Raw genomic sequence first — 18,827 nt, 5'->3', positions numbered from 1 at the left:
GTAGTTAACCCATCTCCTGCCTCCATTTGTTCAATAGCCATTCTCGTTTTTACTTGGATCTTTGAGTAGAATTGTAAATCACGTGTGCCAGTCTAGGTTTAATCATTACACCGTCAAATTGCTCTCCCAGATCGTGTGAACAAAAATGAATGGACAATTTCGTTTTACAAATCCTACTTTTGGACTTAGCCCATGGCTGAGAACTAAGGAGGCGAGCGTACGGATGGCAGCGAGGGGTCAATCCACGCCCCGCGTTGGGTCGGCGGTGGAGGAGTCGGAAGTGGTTGGGGTTTGGGGGAGGAGATCCGCTCACACACAAGAGGAGAGGGTTGAGCCGCCATATCTGCTGCTGCTGCTGCCGCAGTTGCGAATGCAGTGTTGGGACTTAGCTGCCGCCGCGCTGCCGCTAAGGTTCGTGTCGCTCCCCCTTGGCACTTCGCTCTTGCAGCCTTACCCCTTGGCGGCGTAGCCCGCTCTTTCTGGCGTGTTAACCCCGCTCCCTCCCCGCCACCCATCAGGTCCTCAGACCATGGATCCGGGCAGCAGCAGCAGCGACTCGGCGCCCGACTGCTGGGACCAGGTGGACATGGAAGCCCCGGGTTCGGCCCCGAGCGGAGACCGAGCCTCCTCGGCGGTTGCCGAGGCCCAGCGGGAGCATCTCAGTTCGGCCTTCAGCCGTCAGCTCAACGTCAATGCCAAACCCTTCGTGCCTAACGTACACGCCGCGGAGTTCGTGCCGTCCTTTCTGCGGGGCTCGGCCCAGCCGCAGACCCCCCCGGCCGACATCACCAGCATCGATGAAACCTGCACCGGCGCGGGCGACCCTCAAGGTAAAAGGCTGGGACGGGGGGCACCTGTGGAACATTCCAAAGAGGAACAGTTAGTGTTGCATGAAGGTTCCAATTCAGCCGTTACCATGGAACTTTCAGAACCTGTTGTAGAAAATGGAGAGGTGGAGATGATCCTAGAAGAGTCATGGGAGCACAATAAAGAAGTAAGTGAAGCTGAGCCAGGGGGTAGTTCCTTGGGAGATTCAGGGCCCCCAGAAGAAAGTGGCCAGGAAATGATGGAGAAAGAGGAAATGAGAAAATCTAAATCTGTGTTCGTGCCCTCAGGTGCTCCCAAAAAAGAACACGTAAATGTGGTATTCATTGGGCATGTAGATGCTGGAAAGTCAACCATTGGAGGACAAATAATGTTTTTGACAGGAATGGTTGACAAAAGGACACTTGAGAAATATGAGAGAGAAGCTAAAGAAAAAAACAGAGAAACTTGGTATTTGTCCTGGGCCTTAGATACAAATCAGGAAGAACGAGACAAGGGTAAAACAGTAGAAGTGGGTCGTGCCTATTTTGAAACAGAAAAGAAACATTTCACCATTTTAGATGCTCCTGGCCACAAGAGTTTTGTCCCAAATATGATTGGTGGTGCTTCTCAAGCTGATCTGGCTGTACTGGTAATCTCTGCCAGGAAAGGAGAATTTGAAACTGGATTTGAGAAAGGTGGACAGACAAGAGAACATGCGATGTTGGCAAAAACAGCAGGGGTAAAACATTTAGTAGTGCTTATTAATAAGATGGATGATCCCACAGTTAATTGGAGCAGCGAGAGATATGAAGAATGTAAAGAAAAACTGGTGCCCTTTTTGAAAAAAGTCGGCTTTAGTCCCAAAAAGGACATTCACTTTATGCCCTGCTCGGGGCTGACGGGGGCAAATATTAAAGAGCAATCAGATTTTTGCCCTTGGTACACTGGATTACCATTTATTCCATATTTGGATAATATGCCAAACTTCAACAGATCAATTGATGGACCAATTAGACTGCCAATTGTGGATAAGTACAAGGATATGGGCACTGTGGTCCTGGGAAAGCTGGAATCAGGATCCATTTTTAAGGGCCAGCAGCTTGTGATGATGCCAAACAAGCACAATGTGGAAGTTCTTGGAATTCTTTCTGATGATGCTGAAACTGATTATGTAGCCCCAGGTGAAAACCTTAAAATCAGACTGAAGGGAATTGAAGAAGAAGAGATTCTTCCAGGATTCATACTTTGTGACCCTAATAATCTGTGCCATTCTGGACGCACCTTTGATGTTCAGATAGTGATTATTGAGCACAAGTCCATCATCTGCCCAGGCTATAATGCGGTGCTGCACATTCATACTTGTATTGAGGAAGTTGAGATAACAGCCTTAATCTCCTTGGTAGACAAAAAGTCAGGAGAGAAAAGTAAGACACGGCCCCGCTTCGTGAAACAAGATCAAGTGTGCATTGCCCGTTTAAGGACAGCAGGGACTATCTGCCTTGAAACATTCAAAGATTTTCCTCAGATGGGTCGTTTTACTTTAAGAGATGAGGGTAAGACCATTGCAATTGGAAAAGTTCTGAAACTGGTCCCAGAGAAGGACTAAGCAGTTTTCTTGATGCCCCTGCACAATACTGTGAGAATTGACTACAAAAGTTCACCACTTTCTCTTATTTACTGCCCATTGACAGACTTTTCTTCATATTTTGCAAAGAGAAAATTCACAGCAAAAATCCATGTTTTGTCAGCTTTCTCATGTTGAGATCTCAGTTATGTCACTGTTGAATTGACCCACAACTTTCCTCCTCCTATGCCATTTTGCTCCCTTGGACAGAACCAGTAATAGCTTTGTAAGTGATGTGGGTGTAATTGTCTATAACAATGAAAAATTAATATATTTTTTAATTTTTCATTTTCTCTTAGGATATTTAGACAACCCTTGTTCCACGCAGATCAGAGTGTGTCAGTGTGTGTGTACATGTTAAAAAGACAACTAACATGTCAATAAAATATTCCATTTGAAACTCTTATTGGTATCTGAAATGCTTTTGAATATTTTTAAGAATTTGTACATAATAGTATTCAATTAGCTTTTTTACTTTCTCAAGTCACTGAACACATCATATTACTTGGGCTTTTATTTTATTTTTTTTTAAAGATTTTATTTATTTATTTGACAGAGAGAGACACAGTGAGAGAGGGAACACAAGCAGGGGGAGTGGGAGAGGGAGAAGCAGGCTTCCCGCCGAGCAGGGACCCCGATGCGGGGCTCCATCCCAGGCCCCTGGGATCATGACCTGAGCCGAAGGCAGACGCTTAACGACTGATCCACCTAGGCACCCCTACTTGGGCTTTTAAATACTGTCCTACACTCACTGTTTTGATAGAGGCATTTACAAACAATGCACAGGTTTGTATTAAAAGAAGATTTTTCATTCAGAAAAAAAATCTATTTGAGGGCTCTTCCCAGTGAATTTTGTTTTCTCTGTCCAATTCGAATCAATAAAGGAGCTCTTCTGTCTCCCCACTTGTGATTTGGAGAAGAAAGCATTGCCACATTACAAGTATACCTGGGGATTCAGACCATATGTTGACTAAACTCTTATCCATACTCCATCATCTGAATATACCCCTTTGCTTTGTTCACCATGAGACTTGTGATGCGGGATACAACACGATAGGGGGCATGAATGTTGAGAAGATACATGCTTGCAATAGGGCTGTAAGTCATTTCCTGAAAAGTAAGGGTTAGTGTGGGCCCCGAGCTGGGAAATTAGCCCATTCCACTTTTGTATTCTTCCGTGCTTGGAGTTGGTAGGGAAGGTAGAAGGTCATTTTTACAATCAGATCACAACCCACTTTTGAGTCAGAGACACTAGACTTGTCTCTGAACAGTGTATTAAGGAAAACATCCAACTCTCCATCCTGAGGTGGCTGCTTTGATTGCTGGGACGGCAGCTTTATAACCTGCATAACTATCTACAGCTGCAAGAGCTTTCAGTCTTGGTAAGTGGTAGTGACCCAATGTGAACATCTGCCCAATGGTGGGCAGGGCCTGTTCTTCACACTCATGGGATGGTTGGAAAGGGGTGGAGACTGGCTGCCAGAACAACCTGGGCCCATGCTTAGGCAAGGTACGCCATGGTCCCTTGGTTTGTGTACCCATGTTCCTCCAGGATTTCTAACCTGTCAGAGATAGCCACAGGTCTTTTCAGAGCATCAATAGCATGGTTCTGTGAATCATCCATCATAGATCTTCAGGGGCACCCACATGGGAAACAAGGATTTTTCTTTTGTCCTATGTCAGCTAACCTAATCCACATGGATACACCTCATATTGTCTTGGACCCAGTCCTTTAATAATAGAATGTCAATGGCAAGAGTTTCATCTTTATTTTAGATTCCTTCTCTTGCCTCTGTGCTCTGAATTTTGTACAAAACAGACCAATTCAGTGTCTGCCAGAAGTTTTGCCCTGCAGCCACTAAAAAAAAATATTTCTGGTGTTGCATCAACCTCATTTTTTCAGACTTTTAGTAGTTTACCAATAGGATTATTGCAGATATCTTTCACTAATAGGCCAAAGCCACAAGCAGGACAGAACTTTTTCTCCATCCAATTTGGATATTTTCCCCTCAAAAATTGGCTCCTAAATGTCTTTCTCAATAGCCAGTTGAATAGCAAATTCTCTACCAGGAGCTCTGAACCGTGTGTGTGTGTGTGTGTGCGTGCGCATGCGCGCGCACACGCACATGTATACATACTTCAGAGACCAGGACATAAACCTCTGGAAATAGATTTCAGAAACTAGTTCTTTTCATTTCAGTGAAAAACATATCATCCAGGTGATTGGAGACACCAGACTGGCTCTTTAGGAAACTGGATATAAACTCATGATAACATTTCTAACTTCCTGAATACCGTCCTTTCTAGTTCTTAATGTCTGATGGTGGTCTCCGATACTGTAAACGTGGGGCTGTTCAAACACAACACTAGTTCTCCCTAGGGCATACCGAGCACTGTCCTTTCAGAGGTCCCCTGTTGCCTCCATTTCAGGCCAGTTTAACTTAACTGTCTTCAGAACTTCATCTGGCAACCAAGATAATGTAGAATCTCCCCAAGTCAGGCTGCATGCTGTAAAAACATTATGAACTTCCTGCTTAAGGCTTTCTCAATAAATGTCTACCCATCGGCTCTTGGCAGTTTTTCTCCCAAACCTCTGCCTTTATTTCTCTGGTCATTATGGGACAAATCTGAAATTCAGGGAAAGGGGCCAACTTATTCTGTATTGCAGCAGAGACCCAAAAAGGAAAGAAAAGGGGAGGTTTGGACTGGGTAGAAGCTAGCAGACCTCCCACATTACTCACTTTGAGCATCTTTCTCTGGTACCCAGAACAAACTGCCAGTGCTTTTAATACTTAACTACGGTTACTGTTCCTGTCTTCAAAAGATAAATCCTTTTTCAAAATAGACACTCCTTTCACAATTTCTTGATTCTGTTTTACTACAATGCAAGAACCTGCTTTTATAAAGTTTACTTATAAACATTTTGCAGTTCAAATATTCAACTCATTTTAGTTAAAATGGACTGTTTTTCAGTAGGGAGATGATTAGTTACCATTTCATGACCATTAAAAAAGAAACTCTCCAACGACCATGGAAGTTCTGCCAAGACCTGAGCACTTGAACATGTTCACATTGATCCAGATTTTATGTTTATGTTTAAAGGGGTTCTTTTGATATTTTCTGTTGAGACTATTGGTATATTTCCATTTGTTCTAGTTTTCAGTTACAATATCCGCTTTACTTACCCTTAAAAATATTGTATGATTTCTTTTATAAGTTAGTGGGCAAAAGGTTCAAGCTCTAAGAATCAGCCATCAATAAAAAGTTCAGCAAAGCCCCTTATTTTCTACAAATTCCTATTAAGCAACCAGAATTTACCTACACAGAAAATTTGAAGACGTTTCTCAGCCATCTAATGAAGGTTCTCTTTGATTGCTGAACTTCAAAAGTCTAAGCAGAGAATATTGTCCCCCAATTTTAGCATGAGAGGGCAAAAACAAACAAAAAGACTTGTCCATAGTCAGGCTGCTGTATGCAATCGAGTCAGTGTATCTCTCACTTGATACACTATGTATCCAATATGTATCCACTTAAAGCTCTTCTGTCACATTTGGTACACTTAGTAAAAGGCTTCCTAAAGTCTCTAACAGACTACAATTATCTCCTCCAGAGAGTGCTTTTACTAGCTCTGCCAGTGACCTTTTGCCACACCAATAAATTCACAGAATACATTGTCACATGGCAAGTGACTAAGACAGACCCCAAATGGCTTCTGCAGGTTTAACTGACAGTCCTTGGATTAAAGGTTAGTGTTTGATTTCTACCTTTGTCTTTCTTTTGGCACCTTGCTTTAACTGATGTTCATGTAACATATATTATTTAGCTTTCTAAACTGCTTTAGCCTCTTTTGCCAGTTTGGTAGGGTATATGTGAATAGGTTAAATAAAATGTATTAATACATTTTTTAAACAACTAAAGGCTTATCTCTGAGTGGTGCTAATGACAGAATGCTCTATCCCCATCCGTGTTCCTCAGTGCGTGCTAAGCCAAAAAGAACTGTGGTCTGAAATAGTAGATGAGCTGCAACTATGCATTTCACATATTTAAGAAGGGCACACAGGGGACACCTGGGTGGCTCAGTCGGTTAAGGGCCTGCCTTCGGCTCAGGTCAGGATCCCAAGTCATGAGCCCCATATCAGGCTCCTTGCTCAGCTGGGAGCCTGCTTCTCCCTCTGCCTGCCGTTCCCCCTGCTTGTGTTCTCTTTCTCTCTCTCTCTGACAAATAAATAAATAAATAAATAAATAAATAAATAAATAAATAAATAAAATCTTAAAAAAAAAAAAAGAAGGGCACACAGAGGGTTTGAAGGGCAGGAGATATATCTAAGGAGGCCCTAACCTTAAAGGATGGTGATTCAGGATGGATGAGAGGTGGCTTCACAAGATCCTGGTGGTGAGTAAAACATTGCAGTGACCACAACTTAATGTATTTCAAGAAGAACTGTTTGCCTCTATGGATGGCACAGTATTCAAGACCTGGAGGGAAGTTGGGGGCCTGAGAAATTTCATAGCAGAATCTGAACTGGGCATGCAGGTAGTTTTTTTTGCGGGGGGGATGTTGAATGCATGTCAGATTCATTCTGTAAGACAAAAAGGTCAAAACTGCTGGCAATATTGGCAGCAAGAAAGCCGACTCTGCAGATGGTGACATTGCCAAGACCCCCAGGTACAAGTGTCAGGCTCCACACTATCTACCAGTGCCTGACTGAGTTAGTAGAATCCCAGATAACACATAGGAGCTGGGTGTGCAGACCACCACTAACAGCTACCATGAAGGGCGAATTCTGCTCTAGGTCACCGGAGTGCCTCCACCTCTGCCAGAAGACTCCATCATCAGAGAAGTGGCCAGCATCAAAATACGTCTGCTTCCTGCCTAGGAAATAGTGGACCTCTTTTTCTTCCCCTGTTTATGTTTCAGAAAGTGATCTTGGTAAGCCAGAGAAGGAACTATGGCCCATGGCAGAGGGGTAAAGTAATGTGCTGTGGAGGCACTACTAGGAACCCCCAAACAAGCCACCTCACCCCTCTTCTATGAGTCTCTGGTCCCTCATGCATAACATGGATATAATGCTGGCTGCCTCTGTTATGGGATTGTTGTGAGGCCTGAACAAGGTAGAAGTTACCAAAGTCCTGGAAATGGTATGTGGCTCAATGCTTATGAGTTTATTCCCCTCGGGGCATATTCAATCCTTACCCTTGACTGTGTTTTTGACCCAACCAGCTCAACTTCTTCTTACTGGATTTGTTGATTGTTGACCCAATAGCTTTTCCTACCAATGCCCTGTGGTAAGAAAAACTGTTTTTTGTTTTTAAAGAAGCAGTATGTCCAGTCCAGGGGGGAGACTCAGAATTTTTCCAATCCAGTCATGGCTATCCTATTCCCCTTTGTTAGATGATGGTTCTTTCCAGCCTCCCTTACATCTAAATGTGGCTATGTGGCCCAGGTCTGCCCAGTAGAGTATATGCGGAATGTGCAGGGGATTTACACAGAAAAGGCTGTTTCTTAATAAAAAGGATAGATGTGAGCAAAGATGATGGTACTTGGAATGTGATAGAGATACCTGGAGCTGTTGCAGCCATGTCGTGACATGCATATGGTCATAGAGTCAATCTACTGAAAATGGTTGAGTAGGAGGTTAGAGGCTTTGGTATCCTTGTGGCATCTTTGAGCTGCTGAACCAATGCAAGTGTACTTCTGTACTTCTTATCCTGAGTGGGGGGGTGACGAAGGTAAGGCCCTGTTTATTTATATTATTGTCTCTAAACATTAGCTGCATAGTAAATTCATTGAAAATAGCTTTGAGAAATACCAGTGCCCTGGCACCATATCCAGAAATTCTGATTAATTAGTCTACATTGGGGCGCCTGGGTGGCTTAGTCAGTTAGTTAAGCATCTGTCTTTGGCTCAGGTCATGATCCCAGTGTCCTAGGATAGAGCCCAGCATAGGGCTTCCTGCTCAGCCGGGAGCCTGCTTCTCCCTCTCTTTCTGCCCCTCCCCCTGCTTGTGCTCTCTCTCTCTCTCTCTCTCTCTCCGTCAAATAAATAAATAAAATCTTAAAAAAAATTAGTCTACATTGTGGCTTTGGACATTAAAAAAAAGCTTTCTGTTATAAATAGTGTGAGATACATGACAAGATATAATATAAAGAAACCACGTAAATCTCACACAGCTTCAACAATTAAGAATTCTTGGATCTATACTCCCACATTCTTCCCTCTACCCACAGGTTATTTTGAAGCTAATCCTAAACATATCACTTAGTAAAAGATTATTTCAGTATGTATCTCTAAAAGATATAGACACTTTAAAAATATAAGCACAATAACATTATTGCATTTTAAAAATTAATTATAATTGCTAAATATCTTCAAATATCCATCCCTTGCTTAACATTTTCCAATTGTTTCATACATAGTTTTTCTCTCTTTTTTTTTAACTTTTTTACATTGAAGTATAGTTGGCACACAATGTTATATTAGTTTCAGGTGTACAGCATGGTGATTCAACAATTCTATACATTACTCAGTGCTTACCACAATAAGTGTAGCCACTGTCTGTCACCATACAATGTTATTACAATATTATTGACTCTATTCCCTATGCTGTACTTTTCATCTCCATGACTTACTTATTTTGTAACTGGAAGTTTGTACCTCTTAGTCCCCTTCACTTATTTCATTCATCCTTCAACTCCCTCCCCTCTGGCAACTACTAGTTTGTTCTCTGTATTTATGATTCTGTTTTTGTTTTTTGTTTGTTTTGTTTTTTAGATTCCACATATAAGTAAAGTCATATAGTATTCATCTTTCTCTGTCTGACTTATTTCACTTAGCATTATACTCTCTAGGTCCACCCATGTTGTCACGAATGGCAAGATCTCATTTTTTTTTTATGGCTGAGTGATATTCCTTTGTATATATATACCACATCTTTATCCATTCATCCATCAATAGACATTTATGTGTCTCCAGATAGAAGCACACAGCACTACCTATGAGATATTCTTGTCAAAAAGAAGAAGAAGGAGAAAAATCTAACTTGAATCTAATAAAGGCTCTGTCTCTGATTTGAAAATCAGATTTCATAAATCAGACAGAGAACAGCAAATACCATATGATTTCACTCGCATGTGAAATTTAAGAAACAAAACAAATGAACAAAGAGGGGAAAAAAGAGAGACACCAAGAAACAAATTCTTAACTATAGAGAACAAACTGATGGTTATGGGGTGGGGGATGGGTGAAATAGATGGGGATTAAAGAGTATATTTATCTTGGTGAGCACCAGGTGTTGTATAGAATTGTTGAATCACTATATTGTACACCTGAAACTAATTTAACACTGTATGTTAACAATAAAGTGGAATTAAAATGTAAATACTTAATAAAAAAGAAAATCAGATTTCAAATATTTATTTTAAAATAAACAAGTATTTATTTCAACTCAGGATCCAGTTTACTTTCATGCATTATAATTTGTTAATATGCCTATTAGGTCACTTCCAATCTATAGGTTGTTCCTTTCTTTCCTTTCTCTCTTTTGTTTTTCTTGCAATTTATTTGCTGAAGAATTTGGGTCCTTTACTCTCTAGAGTTTCATAGATTCTGCTGACATCCTCCTTTTGTCATTGTTTAACATATATCCATATGTCTCCTGATTTACCTATAAATTGGTTGTTAGAGATGGAGCCTTTATTAGTTCCAAGTTATTTTTTTCTTGTTCCTTTTTTTTTTCCTTTTAGCAAGAATACCTCACAAGTAGTGCTGTGTATTTCCATCTGGAGACACATAATGTCTGGTTGTCTCTTTTTTTATGGTGTTAGCAGACACTGATGATTATCACCTAGATCTAATATTCCATTACAGATTGTAGAATGAAGATATTTTATTTCTCCTTCTCATTTATTAGCCAGCATACTTCTCTAAAGAGAATCTTCACATTAATTATTTGGTAACACAGTGGATAAATGGAAGGATTGTTATTTGATTTTTTCCTTCTACCAGTTTCAAATTATGAATTTATTCCCTAGTACTTTTAAAGGTTATCACAGAGTATATTTTCAGAATCACTATGAATGCAATATTTAAATTCACTTAATGTGTTTAAATCTATTTAATTACTGTTCTCATAGATGCTCGAGCTATTGCATTTTTAGGCATCTAGGCTTTTCAGATTAGCTCTTGAATCCTTTTTACATTAGCACAGTAGTCCTTCCTCCCTTCTGGTACATCAAGTTGTTCTCAGCTCACCTTATACATTTCCTAAAATTAGCTAATTCATCACGTAATCTTGATGTATTTTTGAGTGGAAAATGCTTGGTAGAGAGCAAAATTATGGTGCATGGCTGCATGTTACCGGATTCATCACAGTTTCTAGTGCTTTGTAGAGGGCAGAGCTAAGAAACATGTATTTTTGAAGTAAAATATAACACGAGTTTATACCGATACTTCTTATTCAAATTCATGGCTTCAGGGTATACACTTTATGTCATTGATCTTTCATCAATATATACTTTCTCTGAAGACACAGTCCTGACTCCCAATGACACCAACAAAATTACTCATTATTGTTAGCCCACAGTTCACAATGAACAATGTAAAAAAAAAAAAAATACCAACAATACCAATAAAAAAACTGATTCTGAAAACAGTTTAAAATTTTCATGACTCTTTTGATTCTCAGGTTGTATCCCACTAGGAATTTACAGGACAAATGATTGTATTTTACAATCATTAAAAATAGTTTCTCTGAGAAACAAACTGAGGGTTCTAGAGGGGAGGGGGGTAGGAGGTAGGGGTTAGCCTGGTGATGAGTATTAAAGAGGGCACATAGTGAATGGAGCACTGGGTGTTATACGCAAACAATGAATCATGGACCACCACATCAAAAACTAATGATGTAATGTATGGTGATTAACATAACATAATAAAATAAAATTTAAAAAAATAGTTTCTATATTGTAGTGCCACCAACTTGGTTCATGATAAAGTCTTTTAGATTCATTTTGCTTTTCATTGCTTTTATCTTATTCAATTAGTTGTTACAAATATGTAAAAAAAATTACATAATGCCAAAGTCAAACCTACTAAAGAACATATTTTAGCAAAGTCCAGCTTATCTTCCTGTCCCTTCCAGTCTGTGCCTTCTGTCCCATATGTACATTTTTTTTAGTTTTTTGATTATAATTCCACATGTATTCATACTCATTGTGTGTTATAAGTGATAACTATACTATACCGCTTTCTCCATCTTGATTTTTTTTCACTCATCATTATATCCTGGAGAGTTTTCTAAATCAATATCTAGAAATAGTCATCATTCTTTTATATAGCTGCATAATGTTCAATTATCTTATTTTTCAAGTCCTCTATTCATGGATATTTAATTATTCCAGTTTTTGTTATAACACATGTTGCTATAATCAACAATAATTTCATATTTCGCAAAGTTTCTTTGATTTTGAGAATTGGGATTTATGGGACAACAGGTATATGCTAAATATTGCTAAATTCTCCTCCATAAAAATGTTACCATTTTGCAAGAAGTTTGTCTTTTTAGAAAATGTCCCAGGTGATTCTGAGGTTCTGGACAGGTTGAGAACCACTAGCTTAATTTGTTGTTAGTTGTTTTTTATTCTTGTTGTGGTTTGATTTTTTTGTTGTTACTGGAGCTAAATGCATAACCATCTAATGCACAATTCATCATTGAAATGTTCCTACTAGATTTGATACTTAATTCAGGGACTGTGCTGAATATATCTCTATATCCACAGTGGTTAGCATAGGGACAAGAACAAAGCAGGTGCTTATTAAATATGTGTTGGATGTTAAATGAGGTAGTGAAGTATAGTGACATCATATTTGATTACTTTCGGAAAAAACATTATTGTGCCTGCCCCTATATCAGATGTTTCATTCTCTGAAGGCATGGAGTGTGTATTATTCATACATCATGCAGCAAACATTTATTTAGAGTGTACCATGTGACCGGCAATATACCGGGTGGTATAGATAGAATAGAAAACAAAACAGGTAAATGTCTGTGCCCCTGTGGAGTTTATATTTTAGTGGGGTGGGAGATATTAAATGAAATAAGAATTGAATATGAGCAGAGGAGTACTAAGCATTAAGAAGAAAATTAAGGCAGGGGCGCCTGGGTGGCTCAGTCGTTAAGCGTCTGCCTTCGGCTCAGTTCATGATCCCAGGGTCCTGGGATCGAGCCCCGCATCGGGCTCCCTGCTCCGCGGGAAGCCTGCTTCTCCCTCTCCCACTCCCCCTGCTTGTGTTCCCTCTCTCGCTGTGTCTCTTTCTCTGTCAAATAAATAAATAAAATTAATAAAAAAAAAAAGAAGAAGAAAATTAAGGCAGTGTAACAATGAGACTGACAGGGATTTTCGCTGTGGTTAGACCTGCTTGTGCCTTTTAAGCAGAAATCCGGATTAAGTGAAAGATGACTTGTCATAGAGGGCATTTCTGAATATTTATTGACTAAATGAATGCTTGTGATTGCCAAGAGAATTTTATGTCTCTGGCTATGTAGCAGTCCCCAGATCAAAGCACCCCTTCTCATTCCTGTGTGCTAAACTCTTCCTTTTCCATCCCTCTAAGGGTGCCTACAAAGTCTGCTGGGAGAAAATGAACCTCATTCCACATAATCAATATGGTAGATCTTCTGGGTATATATCAAACTTTACAACTAGACAATAGAAAAATACCATCTCAAGCATATAGGGAGATTCATAAAATTTTACTATATGCCAGATCACAAAGAAAGTATCATCAAATTCAATAAAGTAGAAATAACACAACCAGCATTTTTTCATCATAATACAATGAAGGTAATTTTTTTAAAAGTCTTTCCATCAGAAAATTTAAAAACTCTATTAAGGGCAACAGAGTTGTACAACAGAAGCATGCTGGGCCCATAAAACTCTCTATTAAAAGCCTTGAGTGAAAGGGGAAATACAAACCAAAATTGCAGCTTTAAAAAAAATGGTAATGGAAATCCTACATATTATAATATGTGGGAAATATTTAAATGGTTATAGAGGAAATTTAATATTTAAATTTAAATTTAATATCTGTATCAATAAAATTTTAAAATAAAATTAATGAATTGAATTTTCAACTCCTAAAGTTAGGCAAAAAACAAAGTAAACCAAAAGAAAACACAAGAAACCAATGATAAAGATTACAAAAAACACTAAAGATATAGGAAATAGAAAAATTGTAGCACTAAATAAATCAAAATACTGAATTTTTAAAATAAATTAATAATAAGGAATCAACCACTAGTTAATGTAATAAATAAATAGGTAGAAAACACAAATACACAAAATAAGAAATTAATAGAGGAAAATAACCATTAAGACAGAGAAAAATTTTTAAATAATAACAAAATAATTCTTTGCACAATGAATTGAAAACCTAAATGATAAGTATGATTTTCTAGGAAAAAATAATTCGTCAAGAATAACTCCAATTGAGATGGAGATCTTAAATAAACCAATTTCCATAGAAGAAATGGGGAGACATATTAAAGAACTGCCTCACAGAAAAGTATCAGGCCTTAAAATTTTCACAGAATTTTACTAAAAACTTAATCACCAACTAATCAATGCTACATAAGTTATTAATCCTAATGGTACACAATATATTCCAAACATAGAAAAGTAATAGAAATTCAAATTATTTTTATGAAATGAGAATAACATTGATACCAAAACCTGATAAAGATAGTAAAGTTATAGAACAATTTTGATAATGAATATTGATGCAAATCTTCTAGATTTAATATCGGTAGACAGAATCTAACACCACATTAAGAAAATAATATATACCAAAGGGACGCCTGGGTGGCTCAGTTGGTTGGGCGTCTGACTCTTGATTATGGCTCAGGTCGTGATCTCAGGGTCATGATCTCAGGGTCGTCTGATCCAGCCCCAGGTGGGCTCTGTGCTCAGTGGGGAATCTGCTATTCTCCTTCGCCTTCTGTTTCTATCCTGCTTGCGTGCTCTCTTTCTCTCCCAAATAAATAAATAAAATATTTTTAAAAAAGAAAAAATATACCATGAACAAGTGGGATTTACTGTAGTCAATCAGGGGTTATTCAATAGTTAGGAAATATGTTAATATACTTCACCTTATGATAGGCCTAAGGAGAAAAATCATATAAAAATCTCCAGAAATTTTGAAAAAGAATCCAATGCAATACAACACTTATTCAAAAAAAATAAAAACAAAACAAAATAAAATTTAAAAAACTCAACAAAATAGGAAATTAGAGGTACTTCATATATATATATATGTATATATATATAATAGGAGCATATATTTCTAAGGAAGTGTCTATTTTGTATCAATACTAAATAAATAATAAAATTCATAATAGGAAACACAAGAGACCTTCCTGCTAAGGTCAAGAACAAGGAGAAGTTGTCCACACTTTTTCAAATATTTCAGCTTTCACTATTCAAACTTGCAGTGGAGTTACTAGCCACAATTAAAAAACAAACACTAAAAAAAATTTTTTTTTTAAATTATAGGTACATGAATTACAAAAAGAATTGAAACTCCAGATTATATCATATTGGGACAAGTCAAAAAATGTAGTGATAAAAATACACAAATAATAAAAGATTTGGTAAATTTAGAAGGATATAAATTAATATACAAAAATCAATGACTTTTTATACATATAAACAATAACCAGAAACAAGATATAATGGAAGACAAAAATCTCATTTATAATAGCAACAAATAAGATAACATTCTTAGGAATAAACTTGACAAGAAATGTGGAAAAGCTATATGAGGAAAAGTTTAGACTCCTGAAAGCCATAAAAAGTAGAAAAATTATATTTTGTTTTTGAATGGGAAAGCTCAACATCACTAGTGTCCAAATTTAATGCATTCTCAATATAAATATACCAGCAAGTTGTTCCCTAGAGAAAGATGAGTTTTTTCTAAAGTTTCTCTGGAGAAAAAATTAACATGAAAGAATAGCTACAGTACACAATGAAAAATAATAACAATGAGGGGACACTAATAAAAAGACAGGCAAATAGGAATTGAATAATCAACTGGGAAAAAATATTTCCCCCCAAATATATAAAAGATAAAGAGCTAATATTCCAAATAAATGTACTTTTTACAGTCAAGTAAAAAAGACCATAATCCATTACAAAAATGACAAAAAGGCAGAACAAATAGTTTAGAAAAAGAAATACAAATGGCCCTTAAATATATGAAAAGATGTCAAATCTACTGATAGCAACAGGAATGTAAGTTAAAACTACTTTGAAAAACCATTTCTCACCTATCAGGTTGTCTGTTCTCTGTTCCTATCTGTTATGATTCATGCACCATTATCTCATGCATATATTATTTTGGGTTTATTATACATTGAATACTAAGCTGGTGCTAATCAAGCTACCTTTAGAGGATAAAGAGTAGAGCTTGGTAGATAGAAAACGCTCAATAAGCACTAGTTAACTTTATTTCAATTCATTAAAATCATGAATAATATATGAACTGGGTGCTCCTTTAACACTTTGGAAAGCAATTGGTGTGCTTTATCCAGTATTTCACATTGTACAAATGATCTATATGTGCCCATACCGGCTCACAATACTAAAAATTACAGAAGCAATCCTGTCCAATTAGGCACCAAATTACTTCTACAGTAGTGAATATCATTGGGAAAATAATTCTGTTGACTCCATTTTTCTCACTCTGAACTGACAAAGGAGATGGTACTGGCAGCTGAGGAAAATCTGCCTTTGGTGTGTCAGGTCTGAACAAGACTGGGTCAAGTGCATGGTTACCATGGCAACAACACAATCAGGATGCATCATCTCCCATAGCAACAGCATTGAGGGGGCCTAATGTCTGAGTAAAAGCTTTCTCTCCATGTCAGGCCCTGTTTGAATCCACATCTATAGCTACACCCTGGGGTGCTAGTTGCGAGGATACAGAGAGGCCACAAAGAACCACAAAAGCAAGAATTATAAGGCATTTCAGCAGCTTCATCCTTTTTCAGACACTACTGCCCACCACTATTACAGTAAGGTATGGGAGAGCACTTTCAGTCAGAGCTGAAATGCCTGATAGCCAAGTATGGGAGTAGAAAAAGGCAAAATTTTAGGTTAAACACACAAAAAAATGTATTTCCATTCTAAAGCAGTCCCCATTACCTATAACTTCCACCAACACACTCTCAGAAGTTACTCATCCAGTGTTTCCAATGTTAAGTAAGGATAGAACTACAAAACCAAAGCTGACATTATAATACTCTTGCTGTCAAATTTGCACACAATTATGAAAAGGAATATGAAAAACTCTAAAAACTAGGATCATTTAACACAGCCTTGTTCATTTTTTTAAAAGATTTTATTTATTTTTGACACAGAGAGAAAGTGTACAAGCAGGGGAAGCAGCAGAAGGAGAGGGAGAAGAAGGCTCCTCGCTAAACAGGGAGCCCGATGCGGGGCTTCATCCCAGGACCCCGGGATCATGACTTGAGCCGAAGGCAGACGCTTAACTGTCTGAGAAACCCAGGCCCCCCAGCCTTGTTCATTTTCTATTAGCACCCACAACTGCTATCAAAAAAATAGGTAAAACATCCTCAGCTAGGACTGAATTGCCCAATAACCAATTGCTGGAGTAGCCTTTCCAGAAAGTAGTTAAATCTGGGGGTTAAAGGGGGAAAAAGGGATCCCTACATGTTAACACAATAGCCAACCACCTCCTGCATATAATCCAGTGATCCGTGTGTGAATATCACTGCCATCTCTAAGAGTGCTGGGATGAGTTCAAGGTGTTGTCAAATTCCCCCACATTTAATCCAACACAGGTAATTGTGGGCACAGAAAGCTTACACATCCGGACGTTGTATGATTTATCACGTTCTAACAATCTGTTGTGGAACTCATTTCACATCAGTACAGGAGAGCCAGCTCTTACCCCATGTCAGAAATCAGAAAACTGAAGTTTGAGGACACGGAGGCTGGTCACCAAAGGGTCTTTGATGTGACCCAGGTCAAACACTCGGCCTTCAACATGCACAGCCATAACTGGAAAAACCACTGAGATGAAGAAGCAGAATAAAGACACTTGTTGATTTGCTGACAAACTACTTCCATAGGAGTGCTGGGACAGTGATAAGGAGGAGCTGTATGAGGGAAAGAGGAAATCTGGGCTCTGCAAGGTTCTGGGAAGTAGAGAAATAGCAGATGATGGCACAGATGAGCAGAGAGAAAACAGTGTGAGTGAGAATTAATGGTCACGGGGGAAATGAATTTTGGAAGCCAAAAGACGATCAGACCCATGAGTTGAGGTCACTTGTCCCCCACCGCGCCCCCATTAATGTAGAAAGATCCAACGAAGGAGGGTGAGTGTTCAGTTTTCTGCTCCCACTGTAGTACTACTTGAATCACACCAAAGAGGGCGAAGGGGTAATGTCACTTTCAAGCATTTGTTGGAGGGGCAGGCCCAGTAATATAATGTTACGGCAAAACAATCGAGGATGGTAGCGATACGCCTCACTCCGTTCTCTGACACACTTTCAGCACACATTTACTGAGCCCCTGCTGAGAGCTCGCGCCTGTGCCGGCAGATTGAGATTGAGTCTGCGTCACTTAGGGACAAACCGAGTGTCAGTAAGAATCAGAACTGAGATGGACCTAAACACATCAACTGTGATTAAATATTGAGTCCATAGCGACCCTAAGGAGACAAAGACCTCAGAGTCACCATTATTAAATACTACGAAACAAATTCGTTATTTTGAAATTGGGTGCACAGAGGCCAATAATGAAACGATTATCCCGTGTCTGGCATATGAACTGTAACACTGGTTCCCGAAGAGTGGATGAGGGAAGTTGCTCATCAGAGAAGAATTCCACCTCATACATAAAGAAGGGTAGATAGAATTAAAAAAATCTCAACTTTAAGCCTCAAGGGACGCCGGCGCCCCATGCTGGCATTATAGAAAGAGGGGCAGCCGTGCAATATGTGCGTCCTGAGAGAATAATGCAACAGTGCCTCTGAGACTTTCTTGCCAAACTAGGAAGACCGGATCAGAAGATTCCAGCTCTAATTCCCTGTCGCAAATGGCAGGATTTCCTTCTTTCCGATGGCTGGATTAACATCCCACTGCACATTCGTCCTTCTTATCAAGAAACAGAATCTTCCACAGAAGACCCCTACATGTGGCCCATCCACTTCTGTGGGCAGAACTGGGTCACGTGGCCACCGCCGTTAGGTGTAGGGGAGGCGGGAAACACCATCACCCGGCAAAGGGGAACGGGATAGCCATGACTGCACTGGAGAAATCCAGAGTCCCACCCCAGGATCGGGCATGATACTTAAAAAAAAAAAAAAAAAAAAAAAAAA

General features: G+C 38.9%; 1 protein-coding gene across 1 annotated transcript; it reads left to right on the top strand.

Moving 5' to 3' along the window:
* The first annotated feature begins 264 nt into the window (after positions 1–264).
* GSPT2 (G1 to S phase transition 2) lies at positions 265–2,837 on the top strand. Its single transcript, XM_036119088.2, has 2 exons — positions 265–411; positions 519–2,837. The coding sequence occupies exon 2, from the start codon at positions 530–532 to the stop codon at positions 2,411–2,413; it is 1,884 nt and encodes a 627-aa protein (XP_035974981.1). The 5' UTR covers positions 265–411; positions 519–529; the 3' UTR covers positions 2,414–2,837.
* Positions 2,838–18,827: the final 15,990 nt, after the last annotated feature.

The sequence above is a fragment of the Halichoerus grypus genome, chromosome X (genome assembly GCF_964656455.1).
Source record: "Halichoerus grypus chromosome X, mHalGry1.hap1.1, whole genome shotgun sequence".
Lineage (NCBI taxonomy): Eukaryota > Metazoa > Chordata > Mammalia > Carnivora > Phocidae > Halichoerus > Halichoerus grypus.
Note: the sequence above shows the minus strand (reverse complement) of the source record. Positions and strands in the feature narration are given on the sequence as shown.

Excerpts from the sequence above, each read along its gene's own strand:
- GSPT2 (XM_036119088.2), top strand. The coding sequence starts at position 530 with ATGGATCCGGGCAGCAGCAGCAGCGACTCGGCGCCCGACTGCTGGGAC.